Here is a 20,211-nt window from a genome sequence, read left to right as displayed (position 1 = left end):
CAGGTGAAAATTATGTTCACCAACATCATTTCGCACTCCAGTTTATGATGTCAGGTATTGAGTTTCTCCATTATTAATGTACGCATTCAGGCGGGGGTAGATCCTCTTGGAAGGAGATTAAAAAGACACCGTTACCTAAAATCCCCCTTCCTAATAACTCAAGAATGCCCAGAAGCTGTGAGGGGGTTGGCACGGTAGCTGCCCATACAGACGACACCCTGGGGGGGTAGTGTTTCCCCATTAACGGGCTTCACCATAGAGTCGGGGGTCACATGCACTCGCAGGAGAAAACCCGGCTTCAGTAAAGCGTGCTATTTGTCTACCCAGCAGTGCATACCTAGAAAGCCTCTGAAACCCTCTTTAGTGACTGAAGACATTTCTCATTTTCCCATCACTTTTCCCCTTCCTTGGCCCTTTTCCTAAAACCATAATTCAAACTTTCCAAAAGAAAAATAGTAATAATCTCTGAGTAATCCTTTCAAGAATTCTTAGAAGGAAATCTTTATCCTTTTATCGCTCTTATGGGAAACCTAACTCGTGATTAGTATTAGGACTCAGAATGTTTTCACCACCCACATCTGCCCAGCTGGGGTGAGGACTGGCGGAGGGTACGCAGGCAGGAAGGCCTGGGGCTTGAGAACTGTGCAGTTTAAAGCCAGGGACACTCAGGAGTAGAGCCACCCAGGGTCTCAGACTCGAAAACCGAAACCTTAGAAAAGTGTTTTTAATTGTCAGAAGGTTAGGTAGAGAGGTCATTGCATGATTCCCAGTAAACGCAGGCTGCTTTCCCATTATTGGTGCAGAAAGGGGACACTTGCAGGTGGAGGATTTAAGGAGAGTGCTGGGAAGGCCTGATGCTGAGGTCCCCGTGATGAAACGTGGGAGGTGAGGTCCAGAAGGGGCTTTCCTGTTCAGGTGGGTGGGCACTTTGGACCCAGACTTGGCCTCCTTCTCACCCAGAATATTCTTCTTCCAGAGCAGGACTCCAGAGGGACAGGCGGGTTAACCGTGTGACCCCCCTGCACCTTCCATGAGCTGGATTCCCGAGATGCCATCCCCAGGGCGCCTCCAGAGGCCGCAGCTGGAAGCTGTGGGTTCCGAATGAGATTCTGACAGGTGCTTCCCGATGCACCCGGGCAGGGCCCTGCTCCCAGCGCCCGGCATCCTGGCATCGCCAGGCCCCTGGTGCTTCCTGTCCTGGCAGCAGTAACGGAGCAGTGCGGCGGCTGGGGGATCGAAATTTGCAAACTCAGGATGCCGGGCGCAGGCCAGCGCTGGCTGGGCACGTTGCTGCAGTGACACGTTCAGTCTCCCAAGGAGGGATGCTGGCACCGCGGCCGCATTCCTGGCACCACGCTGCCGGCGAGGAGCTCACGGAGGAGAGGAGCTGCTCTCAGCCCCAGGGGGAGACACAAGCTGCTTTCCCAACTTCCCTGGCAGAATCCCCCTTCACAATCTGTACGCCTACACCCCCCTGAATATTTACACGAACTGCGATCTGTGATACATCTGGGGGCCCTGGGGGGCGGTACCACAAAGAGAAATGCTCAAGTGATGGCCGAATCCCAGTCTAGAGGTGAATCCACTATACCCCAGAATAAGCCCATCTCCCAAAGCTGGCACTTAAGAGGCAACCACTTACCTCTTAGTAGGGGGAGGTTCCAGCCTCTATGCCCCTGTTAAAAATAGCTTTTACTGTTGCCCAGGGGAGAGCCTTGTGATTACTATTAGAAGATCACGTGAATTAAAATACTGTCTTCCTTCCCCGTTACAACTCACTGGGACTCTCTTAGCTGAGTTCTCTCGTACCTGGGAGAAAGGGCTCCCCGCAGAAGTGCCCTTAGTTCTGCAGAATGCCTGACCCACCTCTCTTATTTGTGTCTGGAAGGCAAAATGCGCTCGGACTGTGCCACTTAGTATTCAGACCATGTCGAGATTCAAGCAAAAAGCCTATCCAGCACAAGTCGCCCGGCCAAAGCCAGTCAGCAGTTCACATCACAGTTAAATTACAGGCAAGCGCGGGGCCAACCATGCAGACCTGTCTAGTCAATGAAGCACCAGAGATAAAAGGAATTGCTGCATAGATGCCAACTGGTGCAGCTTGAGTGGGAGGGAGATTGAGGTCCTTTCCAGCGGCCCTCGGTTGGCTGTGAGAGGCCACAGAGGATTTTGAGCAGAAGCTGTCTTCATCCTCCTCCTCCTCGTCCTCTGCTTTTCCTTCTCCTCCTCCTTTGTCTTGTCTTAGCATGCAGAGCGTCTCCCAGTGTATACAGAAGCAAACAATTCCTCTGTGCAGCCCCATAGTTTTGCCAACGGACCACGATTCTCGCCAGCCAGTGGTTACTACTGGATGTAGCAGAGGAAATGCAGTTAATACAATAATTCACAGATGCGAATGCTCTATTCCATCAACGTCAGCTTTATTTTCTTCCTGATGTACACAAAGCTGGCACACAATGCTCACTGATGAGGTCATGTCATTTCTAATTTAGAGAGCCTTAAGCCGTCCACTCCAACCAGTGATAGCATCTTAGCAGTTGTCTCGTGAGACTTTACGTAAACAGAAGGAATGCGTCCTGGACTGTTTGAAAAGGATTGCGAAGGATGACATTGGTCCTCACGAAGATTTCTCGCCCTTTGATCTCTCTCAAATGGCCGGATACAGTTTATGTTCCTGCCGTATTTTAGCCATTCCTGAAATTAATATATCCCAGGACTTTGGAACCAAGTGAGACACAGAAATAAAGATTTGAGATGAATGGATTGTAATGTTTTCATATCAATTCTAGAAGGAACAAGGAAGACAAATCAGATTATCTGGCTTTGAGGTGACTCGGCAAATAAAAAGAGAAGAAAGAGCGAGACACTAAGAGACATATAATGCCAAGCAAGCAAAAATCTTCCTGTTTTCCTGGGGGATGTTAGTTTATTGGAGATGGTTTCGCACCTTTTAGAGATGAAGGCTCGGGCACATGTATTAACCCCGTGCCATCTTTAGGGTAATGTTTTATTGCCACTTCTTTCATCATTTGTCTCCTTAATATATTACTATTAAGTCTGAATTTTTAAAAATCATTATCATTTTGATGATTTCGAGTGTGTCATGTTTCCTTTTGAGGCAACAGTGTTCCTTTAAAGATTCAGGCTCCTGAGTATAGACAAAGTCCCTTTCAATTTTTAAATATACTTTTTCTTTGCAGAAAGTCTGTTCTGCAGGTCAAGGGTAGTTTGAGGGGAAGATGGTCTGTGTTTTGACCACAATGGATACTGAGCGAGTTTTTTTTTTTTTTTTTCCTAAGAAGCCTGGAGTTTGGTAGAATCAAGTTAAAAAGTAAAGAATCTGTTTATTATTCTGTGGCCATATGTTTAGAGGGTCGCTTACAGAAATCAAAGTATTATTCATGGAGTGCTCCAGCCAAGGAGACATTTTGAATTCATAAAAGAACTTCACAGTTTGAAAAGAATGCACAGCCTTATGTACTGACACCCCCCCCCAGACAAAGGAACACAGTTTAATAATAAGGAATTGTGCTCATGAGATTTTCCTTTTTCTTGTTAATTGGTTACTTTAACTGACATTGTCTGCCAGTATAATGGACACCATTATTCTTAATAGCTCTGTGTTGCCAGATGATGTATACAGACATGATGCAGTCCATTTTAATTATTTCATTTTGCCAGACTTCTTTCCTCTCCGTGTAATCCCGCGGTGAATGCAGACAGTGCTTTTTCTCCTGGCAGACAGTGGTGGACAATACCGCGTTCTAAACTGCTGAAATTAAAGGGGCGTTTCTCACTAACCTGACGTTCCCTTCCTCCTCTGTGTCTCAGGTATGACTACGTGGAGGTCATCGACGGAGAAAATGAAAATGGGCGTTTATGGGGAAAGTTCTGTGGAAAGATTGCCCCTTCGCCTGTCGTGTCTTCAGGGCCGTTTCTCTTCATCAAATTTGTCTCTGACTATGAGACCCACGGTGCGGGATTTTCCATACGTTATGAGATTTTCAAGAGAGGTGAGTAACTTACAGTAGAACAAGCATGACCAAGTGCTCATTAACGTCGCTTGGTCTCATGAAAGACGAAGTGGAAAGAAAGACGAGGAGGGATGTTTTGATCCTTTGGTAAAAAGCCATATATTCCCGTTAAAAATGTTGTTGGAAAATACTTTAAACAAAGAAAAATTACCCAATGTATGGAGGAAATACGTTTAAAAAACTTCTTAAATGTATTCTGAGAATCAAAATCCCATCATTCTACTGTGCTGACCCTTGTTTGTAAGGTATATACCCCATAAAACTCGTTATGGGCACTTCTTCTTATCTTTCTTCTTCAAAAATTAGTTTGATCTACTCTTTTTTTGAACATTTTTTTTGAAGTATTGTCAGTTGACAATGCTGTCAATGTCTAGTGGAGAGCATCATGTTTCAGGCACACACACACATACATATATTCCTTTTCACATTCTTTTTCGTTATAGGTCACTCCAAGATATTGACTATAGTTTCCTGTGCTGTACAGAAGAAACTTGTTGTTTATCTATTTTATATATAGTAGTTAGTGATCTGCTTTTAAAGTTTGATTTCTTTTGTTAAAAATGCATGAGTCCCACTTACCTTAAAGTCATGTACACCTTGTTCCCTTTACTTTATTGCAAAATTCAAAACGGATAGTTCCCGGGAAGAGCAAAGCCATTCCCTGGCCTGACTTACAGAGTTTCTAAAGCTACTGAAGGAAGAAGAGGCTTTCTGTTAATGGAAGGATGGTTGGGAAGAGAACTTCTTGGAAGAAACAAAGCAGTCATGCTTTCAATGGCATTCCCTTTAGGAATTATCAGTTGCCCCTCCAAAATAATCATTTACTAATCTTCTGTTATGATGGTATGTATTGGGATGGGGTGGAATCTGAGATCACAGAGTGTCCCCACTTTGAGGAATTAAACACACATTTCAGTCAGTTGATAAACAACATGTCTTTATCTGGATGTCACGGTTTTTCACAACAGCCTGTAGATTCCTGCTACGTGTTGAAATCAATCTTCTCTCTTACATTGACATTAATGTGGGGGAGACCTTCCAAGGACAGAGGCTCAAGATTTGAACATATTGTCCTGGAATGTAGGAGAAAGAGCTTTATTTAATAGAAAAAAAATCCAGCCATACCAAATGCAAAACCCTCAGGTCTCCTGGGTCAGTGGTAACCCAGAATAGCAAAAAGAACTTTAAGCATTTCTGGGAACATTTGGCACAACTTCTTTAAATTTCAAAACAATATGGTACAGCCTCATATAAATATGGAGAGAAGCAGAGAGCTTTCTTTGGAAATTCATCTGAGCACATGCTTAGGGAACCTCTGGTAAAGACAGCAGCAGACGTATGATCACAGTTACATCTGTATGCATTTCCTTGTGTTGAAAGCTGTTTGACTTACAGGAATCATATTGCACACGTGGGTGTATGTACACACACACGCATGCACACTTGTTCACTTTCCTGCACATGACAGCATCAAAGAAAGAAGGTGTCGGGAAGGGAGGCAAGGGTTGCCTTTGGTTCTCAGTGTCTCTTAAAGATCTGAAGATGGTTGACGGAGAATGAGGGCGAGAGCGTTCCCTAAGTTCTTAAGAAGACATCAGCTCCCTTCCAGGCGGACTCGGCCCCCAACACTTCTGTTAGTCTCCAATATAACGTCGTTTCCCTGTCCCGGTCTCCAGCGCCAGCCTTGAGGCTTGAAGCCTTATTTTCTTCTTTCTCTTCTTGCCTTCCTATGTCCATTGTGGCTCCTAGTTCTTCTGGATTTTCATCCAAAGGTCTCAAAGAGTCATGGCTTCAAACATTTTGAATCTCTGTGTTGTACTCCTGAGCCTAATACAATCTTGTAAATCAACTAGACCTCAATTAAAAAGAAGAGAGGGAATCACAGCTTCCTTTCCACATCCTCTGCCATTGACCATATAGGTGGTTCTTGCCCTGTTCACTTATCCTGCACACAGCATCTCAGACAGTCATCATCAAACCTTCACCTCCCGGAACCTGGCTCTAAGATTGTTCTTCTTAATTAAGGAGCTTTTTATTTTCCTGCACTCGTACCCAGCTTGTCCCCTCTACACACACACAAATATACATGTATTCATACTGTATGTATACACACACACACACACAAAACTATGGTTCATTAATCAGTTTGTTTTTCCTGAATACTTCAAAATTTCTCCATGTGTGCATGTTTCCTGACTAAATCACTACCATCTAAAACAACGGAAGCCCCTTTCTTTCTCCCTCACCGCACACACCGTGGTCCTTGTCGATACTCCGTAGGAGGCCCTTACCTGGTAGAGTGCCTTATGCACCCATAGGCAAGTTCATGGGCTCTCCTTCCTCCAAAGCCACTTAATGATATCATAGCATCTCTGTTCTTTTGAAAACATAGCACTTCTTCCGGGATGCAGCAACTTCAAGTTTCCTCAAAACATGCAAATTTGACTAATCATAGTTGTACCGACACGTTCTTCTTTTCCCTGCTGACCTTGATATTTCCTGGCAGGAGATTACAGTTCTAAGGGAGAGTTGGACCATGGCTGCTTCCCAAGGGCTGCATTTCTAGAGGACCCACCTTTGCTTGACAGCGGTAGCCAGTACACCCCTCCCCATGCCTCCTGGAGCCCACCTCCAACTCTTCCTTGTCCTTCTCGGCCTGGATAACCCAGGCCCAGATGCTGGAAAAAGCCATAGCCGGTTCCCATGGGTCTCAGCGAGGGAAAGGGATGGTATTTATTGAGAGCAGGATTGGTCGCTTCATATGTTATTTGATTAAGAGTCTGTATATTTAATAATAATTCCAGAGAGAGTATCTTAGCTCTTAACATTATCCTTGTGGTCCTTAACCTTGTGGTCCTTAACCTTATGGTCCTTAACCTTACGGTCCATCCTTATGTTCCTTAACCTTATGGTCCATCCTTATGGCCTATCCTTGTTGTCCTTAACCTTATGGCCTATCCTTGTGGTCCTTAACCTTGTGGTCCTTAACCTTATGGTCCATCCTTATGGTCCTTAACCTTACGGTCCATCCTTGTGGTCCTTAACCTTATGGTCCATCCTTGTGGTCCTTAACCTTATGGTCCATCCTTGTGGTCCTTAACCTTATGGTCCATCCTTATGGTCCTTAACCTTATGGTCCATCCTTATGGTCCTTAACCTTATGGCCTATCCTTGTGGTCCTTAACCTTATGGTCCATCCTTATGGTCCTTAACAAGGAAAGGGATGCCTAACAAGGAAAGGGATGCCTAACAAGGAAAGGGCACTCTCAGTCTCACAAATAACACCAAAAGTGTGGTGTCGCTTGTCCAAGGCTGTGTGTGCACTCCTCACCAGCAGTTCTCTTGCTCCTGGGCACAGAGAGCTGCTCACCCATCACACCTGTTCATGTGGTGTGCTCAAGCCAGGATCCTTCATCACAGCCCCTGCCAGGGTCCTTTGTAGGGAAGTGCTTACCTCATTGTGGCAAACTTACACAGTGAATAAGAACCCAAGTAAAACAAACTTTGATGTGTAATGGAAGAGGTTGGAAGTTATAGAAGCTTTGAGTTTGAGAGGGTTATTTTTTTTCAAACCCTAAAGCCCCCCTCCCACTTGTGATGCACAGAACCTGAGGACCAGGAAGGTAAAGAGCCCACTGAGGCTACAGAGCAGGCCACAGCCAAAGGCCGGACTAGGACCCAGACGTCCTGGTGCTCCGTCCGGCTCTCCTCCACCACCCCCTGGGGTCTCCCTGGCCTTTGTCAAAATACCTTGGAAACCTGGGCCAGCTTCCAAAGGCATCTGGCATGACACAGGTGAATGCTGAAAGCAGTGGAATTTAGTTGATTTTGAAAGTAGGTCCTTAATTCCTGCCTTTTTTGTTTCTCTCATTAAATCTTAACCTCACCTGGATAATTTTATCCTCTTAGGAAGGAGAAAGTATTGGGACCCACATTCACTCTGCTGCTCGCTCTGCCAGCCAAAGCCCTGGGGAGGAGGTTGGAGGTCACCAGGGTGACCATTCTTACATCTTAGAAATAAAATTCTAAAGGGTTCCCAATCATAGACACCTAGAGAGACAGACGGATATGACTTTGTGAATTACTGACTTAACTTGGCTTAGTCACTGTCATCTCAGAAGCCACCAAATAGCTTAGAAACATGTTACAAATCACATGGCACGTTGCATACTCTCTACCTGAAATTAACATGGCAGAATGCCACCTGTGAATAACTTCTTAACCAGAATTGAGCAGGTGAGCATTGCAGGCCACCGTGGTGAAGGGTGAGCCACGTGGTAGAGGCTTTGGGAGGTATTTTCTTCAGGTCAGACCTCTACAGACCAGGTTTCTCCTGCCGTCCACTAAGCGGTGTTTTCCTGCCTCTCCAGTGCCACGACTGTCTAAGCCGTGCATGGGGAGAAAGTGATTGATTTGTTTTCTCAGTAGGCTGCCAGGGGCCCCCAGGTGGGGATTCAGCTTTCAGCCCTCACCGCAAAAATAGAGACCCGCTCGTTAGATTTAATGTGTTTGGTGTCTAATATGCCACCTTTAGCGCTTGCCCCTTGGAAACAATATTTAGTTGAGAGCAACCTCAACGAGCCTCTGTATTTAGAGCTGAATCCTTATGGGCGGGGTGCTCATCAGTAAGACAGCGGGCCAGGAAAAGAACTGCCGAGCTGAACATCCCCAGGTTGGATCCTGGGATTCCAAAGGGATAAATCTGGGAGTCTGAGATTTGCAGATGTTAATCGCTATGCATAAAAATAGATTAAAAAAACAAATTTCTTCTGAAGAGTGCAGGAACTGTATTCAGTATCTTGTAATAACCTTTCATGAAAAAGAATATGAAGACGAATGTATGTATATATATGCATGACTGGGACAAGACGCTGGACACCAGAAATTGACACATTGTAACTGATGATACTTCAATTTAAAAAAAAAAAAAAAGAGGTCAAATCATGTCTGGTTTGCAGAGAGCCGTGGGAGCCAGTGCTTTGACAGTCATGGCCACAGCGGTGGTGATAAGGTCTGGATCTTCTGTATTCACGTCCCCGTCCATGTAGATGGCAGTTTTCAGTAGTGCAGTGAACACCGCCCCCTTCTGCATTAATTCCATGACTGGAAATTGTGGTCACTCACAGAGTCATCAGGTCGACTTGCAATCTATATATGCATGTGCTGGACCAATTTAAATTACAAATCACCATAATTTGTAGTCTTGATAACACCGAGCAGTCACTTAAATTACACATTATAAATATATACATCACACACACTCACATACATTGACAGATAAGTTTAGAGTGGCCGGCTGTACTGTACCTGCTACTTCGGGGAGGGTTAGGATGTCAACATTGGTATCAGGTGACTTCTGGCAAGAGGACCTGTGACCCCAGTTTATCATGCCCCCACTAACCGCCCTGCTTTACTGGCACACCTGTGTCAACACCATTCCAAATGAGTCACCCACCCCGGGTACACTGCCTTTCACATTGAGTTTGTCAAAGAGGCAGAGGTCACATCTGGCAGAGTTACTGAGCCACTGGGGTAGGAATCTGAAACCCAAACTCCCTCCACTGAATTCTCTCCCTTGCCTTTGTAAATGTTCAATTTCACCAATAAAGGGCTGTCAGCCTCAAGATTTAAAGATTTAAGCTGGAAGGGGCTATAATTATTTCTCTAGGGCTCTGTCGAGATTTCTGTAGCTCACTCATTCATTGCTCCCACCTGGTTTTGAATTTGTCATTTCTTTCCCCTCTGCAGCAGCAGAAGTTTTTAAATTGCTCCCCACAAATGGGAAACGAAGGTGAACACAATAAATCTGAACTTGATTTTCCATACCTGTCATCACCTGAGAAAGGCCGAGTAAAGAGTGATTGGGACAGTGATTGTAATAGGGCTTTTATTAGAAAGATAAGCTGTCTTCTTTGCCCGGTTGTCTCTTGGTAAGGCCGTGTAAGTGGAATCTTCACTTTGCTCCTTTTTTCTTTTGCTCATAGGTCCTGAATGTTCCCAGAACTACACAGCGCCCAGTGGGGTAATAAAGTCTCCTGGCTTCCCTGAAAAATATCCCAACAGCCTTGAATGCACCTATATCATCTTTGCACCCAAGATGTCGGAGATTATCCTGGAATTTGAAAGCTTTGACCTGGAGCCTGACTCGAACCCTCCCGGGGGGATGATCTGTCGCTACGACCGACTGGAAATCTGGGATGGGTTCCCCAATGGTGAGAACGGCAGGGAGCCTCCCCCAGAGGGAGGGGCCTGGGGGAGGGCGCTGGGAGCCTTTCATGGGCGTAGTGATGCATGCATCCCTTTTAAAAAAGAAGCTCAAAAGGAGGAGCAAAACAAAGCAAAACAGTGACTTTCTTTCTGCAGAGCAGCGATGAAATATTTGAGCCCAGAAAGACTCTTAATTTTCTAGTCTAATTCCTTCATTTCATAGATAAGGAAACGAGAGTCCATAGAAGACTATGCAAGGCCTCAAAACTATTTTTGTGACAAAACTGGGACCAAACCATGGTCTTCCTGACTAGAGAGCTTGGCTCATTTCATTGACGGCCTGCTGGTCATTGATCCATAGGCTCATCAGACAATGAGCTCTTCAGACGTCCATTAAATCAAACCTTCATTTCATGAACGTGGAGACTAAGGAGCAGAGAGGTTAAGGACCTGCCAAATTTGTAATGGTGAAATCTGCACCTATTATGCTACCAAAACATTTAGAAATTTAGGAAAGGAATAAGAGCGTTTGGATGGTCCTAATTTAGATGGCTTCCTCCTCTGCGCACAAGGGAATTTTTATCTTTATCGATTGGAATTGCCTCAATACATCCACGGTACATACATTGTTCCTATCAACTAAATTCATCGTCCACTCAAAAGCTGCATTTGTTGAGTGCCTACTGTGTACCAGACAGTGTTTGGCAAACAAAGCAAAGATGGCTGCCCTGTGGAGTTTAGGTTCTACTGGGGGGTGGGGGTGAGGTAATAAACAGTGTACATGGTGGGAGGGTATAACTCAGTGGTAGAGCGTGTGCTTGGCATGCACGAGGTCCTGAATTCAATCCCCAGCACCTCCATTTAAAAAAAAAAAGGGAGGGGGAAATACTTTAAAAAAAACAGTGTACACTACAAATGATTTCTGTACATAGGAAGTTCAAAGGGGAAAAGTGCTGTAAACAAACCAAAAAAAAAACATGAAAGGAAGAAAGAGTGGACTAGAGTAAAGGCTTGAGAAGAGCTGGGGTTGGGGGAGGAGAGGGGTGGGGGCTATAAATAGGGCAGGCAGGTCAGATCTCGCTGGAGAAGTGACGTTTGAACAAAGATGTGAAGGAGGCGGGGGAGGGAGCCACGTGGCCAGTTCAGTAGAAGTTTTCCATTGTAATCCTTGTGGATTCGAAGGTGAAGAGCAAAAATACACACCGACTCTGAGCCGAAGGAGATAGTATCAAATAATTTCTTGCATCTGCGTTGTTGTCTTGCGTTTCGTCTGGTTTAGTGTGGCGATTTCTCTGGAGAACACACTGTACACAGATCAGCAGGGGCAGCTTGGACTTTCTTCCGAATCGTGCAGTTGGGGATGTAGAACTGTCTAGAAAACAGAGGTCATTGTCAAGATGGAGGAAAGGTTGTTTAAGTCAGTCATAAAGGAAGAGCTAGTCTAAAGTGAAAGAGATTGCTTTTCTCTTTGAAATGACATGAACACGGTCAGCGTAGCTCAGTTTGGATACGCTCCCCAGCAGCAAACAGCACTGGAGGAAACCGGGGTGGAGAGAAAGCGTTGTTGTCACTGGAGCAAATTGAATGAGTTCTCATTATTTTAGCCTCTGCTTTGCTTTTTTTTTTTTACCCGTGTAAATAGCGTTATGATGATCTTATCGAAACTCCTTCATTAAGTAATGAGATTTGCCCAAACAGAGCACTGATTGATTTCCAAGTACTCAATCCGATAATTAGGGAAACAATATTATAATAGTATTGTAATAATAGTTGGAACATTTAATAATGGGTTTATTTGTGCCCAACCCACACTTACAGCCTCCCTCTCTAGAACTTACATTTAAACTGACATCTGAAAAGAAGGTCCAGTCAACCAACTTATGGAGAAAGGAGCACATTGTCATTAGTGTCAAGGGTTTTCCAAAGTAGTAATTTTCTGGTTCTAGAAAATCACTGAGTTGAAACAAGGAACAAGTAACAATAGAATTTGTCATCTCCGCAATTCACCCATGTTTTAATCTATGGTGTGTTTGACTTATTCCCAGAGAAGACTGGCTTTGGAATATGAAAAATGTGATCATATGTTTGTTAGTATTTATGTGGCCTCGTCCAGCCCACATGAGCATAACAGCTCACTCTTTTTTAGACAAAAGACAAGACCACATCCTTGTGGGGCTTTTTAATCAGTGGCACCAGAAACATTTGTGCCCCGGTGGTTCAACACATACAGTTCCTTGCCAGCAAAATCGCTTCCTGTCTTTGACAGCCTTTCCAAAAACAACAACTAGAAGGCACTGAAGGCTTTTAACCATCAAGTGACTTTATGTTACATTTTATCGTAAGCACTGAATTCGACGACCAAGTAATTGAAAGCAACCCATTAATTCAGATCGACTTTGAAGCAAAGCAGTTGACTCCAGGACGCAGATCCGAGGCATGTGCGTGGCAAGCCCCACGTCTCCCTCCGTCCCTGTCTCTGAAGCTCTGGAGTCACAAGGAGCAGCTCTGGAGTCATCAGTGGACGTTCACATGTGGTTTGAGGGCCGCACGCTGCCCTGGTCAGCGCCAAGGATGCTTGTACTGAACTGTGGAGCCAAATGTGCACACCCAGCTCCCCCAACGTGGGTGCGGAGGGAGCTAGCCCTCCGTCCAGGCTGGGGAAAGCCCTGGAACCGTGGCTGGAACCCACACTCCAAAGATTATCAACAATTCTAGGAATAAGCTTCATAAACATGGGATTGAGTTCTGTTTGGTTTTTATTTACTTTTTATGAACATTAACCTTCTAAAATATACATAGAAAACATAAATGATATAAATATAAAATATAAACATTCCAAAACATAGATGACATAATGAGCAAATTTTTTTTTTCTGGGGAAAAGTTGCAACATCCAGATATTCTCCGCCAAAAGGTTTCTTACTGTAAGAAAAGTATACCTGGCCAGTCTTGTAACATTTTGAAGTGTCTCCTTTTTTGTTTATTTGTTCAAAATACCTTGTTTTGAAAGTACCTCTTTATAGTCGATTATTGCCCCTTTTTTTCTTTTTCACCTAAAAAGATGGCAGAAAACAAAACTGTCTGATTCTGAGGGCAGGTTAGAATTAACGGAAGGATTAGTGGGAAGATAAATGGGGTGAGCACTTCCCATTGCAGATGTATCTTCCAAACAGCACGAATACTGTGTCACCTCCACCCTCGAGAATATATGAAGATCACAGTCCTGCTCTCTCCCAGGAGAGAGCTGAGTACGCGCTACCGGCTTCAACTCTTCAGTCCTCCCAGTTTGGAATTACACTTCTGCTTTTGTGACATTGCATTCCTCTCTTTGGCCTTGGGCTCCCCGGTCATGGAAGTAGGGACCCCAGGAGTCGTGACCGTGCCCATCCACAGGCTAGCGCACGTACGAGCCAGACCAGGGGACTCCCTCCACGCAGGCTCAGACCAGCACTGCATCAGCGCAGTCGTCCAGGGAAATTCAATACCTCTTTGTATGACAGTCGAAGAAGCCTTTCACTCTCCTATCTTGAGGGCTCCCAGAGAGAGTCGCACGCTGCTGTCCGGGGGCGATGTGCGAAAGGACAGAAGGCAGATTTACCCAGCCTGTCTCCAGCATTATAAACCAGTGAGTCATGCAGACTCTAAATTATGAGTCTGCACCAGACAAGTTCTCTTCTGTTTCCTCTTTCAAAGAGACTCCCCTCTCGGCCTCCCCAGAGGAATTGGCGATGGTGGGCAGAGCGGGGCCGGCCCGGAGCTCGGGGGGGTGACGGCAGCTTGCCTTGTATGCTTGTATTCTTGGTAAGGTCAGTGGCTTGGCGATCAGAGAACGACCCCGAGGATGAAGGCTGTAAAAGTTTGCCCACAAACGAGAGACAAAGATAGTTAAGAAAGGACAATGATGGAATTTAAATGCAGGAAAGAACCAGGGAGAATGAAGAGACTAAGCCTCCCACTGAGAGTGCAGACCACAAGCGGGTTCTCTCCGGGGAGAGGAGAGGCCTGAGCTGCTGGTTCACAAGGTATTTTCACGCACATGTTAAGGGCGACTGCGCTCCACTCCATCGGGAAGGAAGAAAGTGTGGAATTGGTGGTGGGGCCATATTCAGAATGAAGAAGGCCTGGGGCCAGGATTGAAACTGAAGAGAAACGGAGAGCAGGAGAATTTCATCTGAAATGCTTTTTTCTGCCAGCTGGGAAGCCTACCATCATGACATTTCTCCTCCGTTCTGCAGAGCCGCCGCCCACAGCCACGTGGCACCTTGTGGATCATTTTTACCCGTCCCCTCAACAGGAAGCCTCCTTGTTCTCCTCATAATAAAACCGGTGGGCGACTCACACAAATGTGTGGGTGCTGGAGAGGAAGGGAGGATGGAGAGAGAAATCTAAATTCAGTCACATCCAATCCTTCGAGTGCCTGGAGAAGTTATCAGATATTCACAGCTGCCATTTTGGACTAACTCAAATAGTAAACCACTTTGGTTTAGTTTCTTTAAAAAAAAAAAAAAAAAAAAAAAGGAGGATCAGCCAAGAACTGAAAGCCTGTTAGCCCAGGATCTGAGTGCTCTAAAAGGCAGGGTGCTCAGATAGCCGCCTGCCAGGAGCCCAGCTGGCAGGTGGGGTCCCGGGGAGACCAGCTCTCCTGGGGTTCGCTCTCTCAGTCACACCGGAAGCTTCTCCCAGCCCTCTTAGCTGCCTTCTGCATCCAAGGGGCACACACAGGCCTTGGAACACCACATCCCTGCGGAAAGCCCATCCCTCCAGAGAAAGGTCCACGCACTGTGCCTCCTTGAACAAAGCAATCACTCTTAGTTGGAATGCACAGAACCGTGGATTTCTGGGAAGGGAAAATGGCCCAAACCAGGTTGTTCTTCTAAGCCCAAACCATCTGCCATGTTTTTACCATATGTGCAATGAAAAAAATCTAGAGAAAAGGGTTTGGGTTTTGGGGTGGTTTTTTGTTTGTTTGTTTGTTTGTTTGTCTGCTTTTTGTCTTGCTGCTGCTGCAGACAGGGGATGGAGAGATTCTCCAAGCACAGGGGGCTTCTGCACCGTGTCCGAGACAGCTGGCAGTTGGCCCCTGGACACAGGAGTGATGCAGTCCTCTCTCTCGGGTTTGGGAGAGAAGACCCTGGGCCAGAAGTGAGAAAGCTGCATTTTCTTCTGTTTTGCTTACAATCTGCCATTATGCACACATCGTCCGTGTCTATAGTTTCTAAAATTCTTTAACTGTTAGTTATTGACTCATCTGCAGGGAACGCCCTTAGTGGGACAGGATCCTATAAGATTGTCTGAGACTGTGATGTTGATCACAGCCAGGCTCCAGGACTGAAAGATGGAAAGAGGAAGGAAGTGGGGGTTACCCAGGGCTAGGTCTGATCTTGGTACTGCCCTGGTGCCAGGACTAGTTTCTGGAACATTCCCATTTGGGGGGAATGGGGCAGGTGACTCCAAGAGCCCTCAGTGGGTGATCACAGCCTAGCTGCAGCTTCTGGGCGCTGGACTGTGTGTGTGCACCATGTGGTCCTGGAGACGGATGCCAGGATGCCACTTGACAGCCCGAATCTCCTTTGCAGTCAAAGCGAGCATTTCGGTTTTGTTCCTGAACACAGTCCTGCTCACTGGGGAGCGCAGTGATGCCTGTTATGGCCCTTCTGAGCACACTTTAAAATCCTCTCCGCAAACCCGATCCAATATGTTCACTGCCAACCAATTAAGCAGGGAAGACTTGATTTGGGTAGGAAAACACTGCTGGGTTCCGCTGGGGCCCATGTTTGCAAATGGCTATGCTTGCATCTGCTGCAGAAGGGGAGGCATTTTCATAGTCTCTGCGTCTCTCCCTCTGCAGTGGGTCCCCACATCGGGCATTACTGTGGGCAGAAAACCCCAGGTCGCATCCGCGCCTCCTCCGGCATCCTGTCCATGGTCTTCTACACGGACAGCGCCATCGCCAAGGAGGGCTTCTCAGCAAACTACAGTGTCTTGCAGAGCAGCATTTCGGAAGGTCAGTATTTACTCATCCTGCAAAGCCCTGCGGCGAGCTCGCTGTCACCCCTCCTCCTGCGGCCACAGGAAACACTAAAGACCCGTTTTGTGAGTTGGGGTGCAAGTGTTTCTTTTGCTCTCTTAAATGGTTTTTATGACTATCAATAGGAAGAGATATGTGGTGTGCTTTCTTAATAAAATTAGGTGTGAGAAGGCTGCTTGGAAGCCTCTGAAATTAGGGGAGAAAAAGTAGGAAATGACAAATGTGCTCTGAAACAGTGACCTGCGGCCAGATCACCTACCTGGCACCTGCAGGGCATGTGGGCTGAGAGTCAGGAGAGGACAGGCGTCGACCCCGGATGGCGAGGACCAGTCTGCATCAGCGCGGCTCACGGGCGGCGGGCAGGTGGAGCAGTTGGTCCCTCGTGCCATGGTTTGGGAATACCCCGGCAGAAGCTGATTTTGTTTTCCTTACGTGAACGAAAGTGGCTATTCATGTCAAAGAAGCATGTTTTCTTTTTGGCTATAACTTCCCATAAAACAAAAGAGGACTATGTTTTCGTATCTCATTAAAGTACTCAACTAACTCAGCCCTTCCTCAAAGTTTATGTGGTCCCCAGCTCTCTGAAGGGCCCAAGGGGAGGGAAAAAACCTGAAAGAACAATGAATAAATTGTGTTTCATCGATTCTGGCTGCCACGTTGTCAGGCAGCACAGGCAGAAACAGCGGGAGTTTTGGGACCTGCTCCACAGGCCTGCGCGGGTCTCTTCTCCCAGACCTCACTGGAAAATCAAAAGGCCAATTAAACTTCAAATCTTATTTGTACTTAATTTATTTGATTAATTAATTCATGTATCTGGAGGCCTTATTTTTGGTCCAGCGAGACCCTTTTTTATTTTTATTTTTTGAAGTCTTGAATATTCTAGGAAATTCTTTTATTTTATTTTTTATTGAAGTTTAGTTAATTTATAATCTTAGTTCAGATGTAGAACAAAGTGATTCAGCTATACATCATATACATATATGTTCAGGTTCTTTTCCATTATAGCTTGTTACAAGAAATATTGAATATAGTTCCCTGTGCTATATAGTAGACCCGTATTGTTTATCTACTTTATATACAGTAGTGTGTATCTGTTAATCCCAAACTCCTAATTTATCCCTCCACCTTTTTCCCCTTTGGTAACCATAAGTTTGCTTCCTATGTCTATGAGTCTAGTTTTGTAAATAAGTTCATCTGTATCTTTTTTTTTTAGATTCCACATATAAATGATATCGTACAGTATTTGTCTTTCTCTGTCTGACTTACTTAATATGATAATCTCCAGGTCCATCCATGTTGCTGCAAATGGCACTATTTCATTATTTTTTATGGTTGAGTAGTATTCCATTGTATATGTAGTTGACAACTTTTTTACCCAGTCGTCTGTCAATGGACATTTAGGTTGTCTCCATGTCTTGGCTCTTGTGAACAGAGCTGCTATGAACACTGGGGTGTCTTTGTCTTTGGAACTCTTTTCTATGACAAATATCAAACCTAAGCTTAAATGTATGAAACCAGTGAAAGAAACCTTTTATGCCATAAAACGTTATTAATTATGATAGAAAATTTGGAAGATGTGAAAGTTCACTGAGAGTTTTCTGGATGATTGAGAATCTTCTATTTACTCTCTAGAGGTTTGGGGTTTTTTGTTTGCTTGTTTGTTTTTGCACTTTAGCACTTTGGGTGCCCATGTTCCTTAAATTGATTATTCACTCCCCAGCATCATAGTTCCTGTTTCATCGTCCACCGAGTGCCCGAGGCCGATGGAGTGCGTGTTTTCGTGATTCACGGCCATCATCGTGCTCATTACTGTTTATGCTGGGGAGCTGTGTTGCTGTTTGGGACGCTACGATACTGCTGTTTACCCCTGAGGGACACTCTTATGTTTTAATAGAATAAACTAGTGTGTTAAAAATCATGGCCAAGCCAGGCCAGGGACATGAGAACCAAGGGAGCCTGAGAGAGGAGACCTGGGTACCAACTGCAAGGAATCTGTAGGACAGAGAGTTAAGGTCGACCTAGCCCACCAAATATTGTCCCAAAATGGACAAAGGTCTTTTTCACTTGTCTTAGATATTGGAGGAAGCAGTAAAATTTTATTTAAATACAACTTTCGATGGGCACCCATGTAGCATATCCACCTCCATCCTGAATTTCCATCTTTTCCGAAAAACTTTCTAATAGTATCTGTGTCAATCTCGGTCCAGTTGGAAAAATAATTAATTGCTGTGAGATCTTCACAGCATTGCTTTTCAGAATTCCTGCCAAGAAAATGCAGGGTTCAGTGCTACAATCCAGCAGGTCCCTTGCCGTCAGCATCTGTAAGACTTTGTGTGAACATCAAAAGGAATCTTGTAGTCTTCCAGATTAAAAAAGGAAAGATGCGTCCAAGGATGCACCCTGGGGTCCCCACGTTTGATGACTTAGGGCCATTTTTTCCCCTTCAGACTTCAAGTGTATGGAAGCACTGGGCATGGAGTCAGGAGAGATCCACTCCGACCAGATCACGGCCTCTTCCCAATACAGCACCAACTGGTCTGCAGAGCGCTCCCGCCTCCACTACCCTGAGAATGGGTGGACTCCTGGCGAGGACTCCTACCGAGAGTGGATCCAGGTATGAGGCACGGGACTGGGCACACTGGGGAGGGGGTGCTGGGCCATCTGAACAGGTGGTTGAAAAACAGCTGTGCCACCTGCATTCAGAGCCGAGAAGGCTGGCGGACACCAGTGTCATCACTCTGCAGAATCCCCACATCAGAGAACAGCATGCCCAGGGACAGCCCCCGGAACCCCGCCCTATTCTCAGGTACTGACACACGACTCTCCCAGAACCTGGGCATGGATGTCTCCCTTGGGTAACAGCTAAAAGTCTAATTCTCCCCACAGCCCCACACTGTCTGTGGATGGCCTTCCTCCTTCAGCAGATTTTTTCTTTCCTTGCTGAAATACATTAACTTTACTGACTGGTGAAATCACGGTTTTGTAAGGTGTTTTGTGTGTGTGTTTGTTCAGGGTAGAAGAGAGGAGAATGGAGTTGAAGATGGGGTTACTTTCCCACACAGGTTCACACAGCATGTGCCCAGTGTGTGGTGTAATTGACGGCACTGGTCTCTGCGGATTACGTACAGGGCCGTATGTGTGAGATGGACGCATCTCCATCCTTAGTAGTGATGTGGGTCTGCTTTCCCCACCTTCTCTGGCACTCCCTTCCCTGCCATCACCCTTACGTGCCCCCCAGGGCTCCCCTCCTTTGCTTCCCCGCCGGGACTCACCTCCCAGGTTACCCCTCGCATCCCACTCCCAGAGCCTCAGCCCACCCCACCTTGATGTCTCCCCACCCAAGGCTTCGTGTTCTTGACTTTTTGACTCATTGGCACATTGACCATCCTACCCGGCTGTGTGGGTTAAACTGTGGGCAAGTCAGACAACGCTGTTTGCTGAAGGGTCCAGGCTTCCTTTTCAAGACAGTAGGCAGAACCCATCTTCCATTCATGGCTGGATGTGTAAAAAGGACTAGTTCCCAGGGAGGGTTTCTAAGCAAGAGAGAAAAAAAGCAAGATGATTAATCCCCTCCTTCCTGCATCTATTGCCGTTTCAGACATCTGAGCACAAACACCAGGCTTTGTTTTACTTTGGAAAGGTCAGTATTAGTTTAACATACACTTTAAAGTGAGGTGGCCTATTTCAGGAGACTGAACTCATGCTCACCTCAAAATGACAACACCGAGAAGCGTGTGGAGGGTGAGAAGAGATGAGACTTTTACTTTAGGGTTGCTGAATCCGGCTCCAGATCAAGTCAGAAAGGAGACGATCTTGCCGACGTCAGAAGAGCTCCCGGAGCCCGTCTGCACAGCCCCCACCAGCAGCCGTCCGCATGATTGACAGCCGTGCTCTAGAGGGACGCTTCCATTCTGCAGAGCTCAGCACGTCTGCATGCGAATG

The 20,211-nt window shown here is 45.8% G+C and overlaps 1 protein-coding gene across 6 annotated transcripts in view; it reads left to right on the top strand.

The window, feature by feature from the left end:
• The window catches only part of NRP1 (neuropilin 1), a 136,202-nt gene that overhangs the window by 47,896 nt on the left and 68,095 nt on the right, over positions 1 to 20,211 (top strand). For all 6 annotated transcript variants that reach the window (XM_074357993.1, XM_074357991.1, XM_074357990.1 and 3 more), the window contains exons 3-6: positions 3,832 to 4,013; positions 10,019 to 10,246; positions 16,090 to 16,245; positions 18,717 to 18,883. In XM_074357993.1, coding sequence (XP_074214094.1) covers positions 3,832 to 4,013; positions 10,019 to 10,246; positions 16,090 to 16,245; positions 18,717 to 18,883 — 733 coding nt within the window. The remainder of the gene's footprint in view (positions 1 to 3,831; positions 4,014 to 10,018; positions 10,247 to 16,089; positions 16,246 to 18,716; positions 18,884 to 20,211) is intronic.

This window comes from Camelus bactrianus, chromosome 35 (assembly GCF_048773025.1).
Source record: "Camelus bactrianus isolate YW-2024 breed Bactrian camel chromosome 35, ASM4877302v1, whole genome shotgun sequence".
In the NCBI taxonomy this organism is placed as follows: Eukaryota; Metazoa; Chordata; class Mammalia; order Artiodactyla; family Camelidae; genus Camelus; species Camelus bactrianus.
Note: the sequence above shows the minus strand (reverse complement) of the source record. Positions and strands in the feature narration are given on the sequence as shown.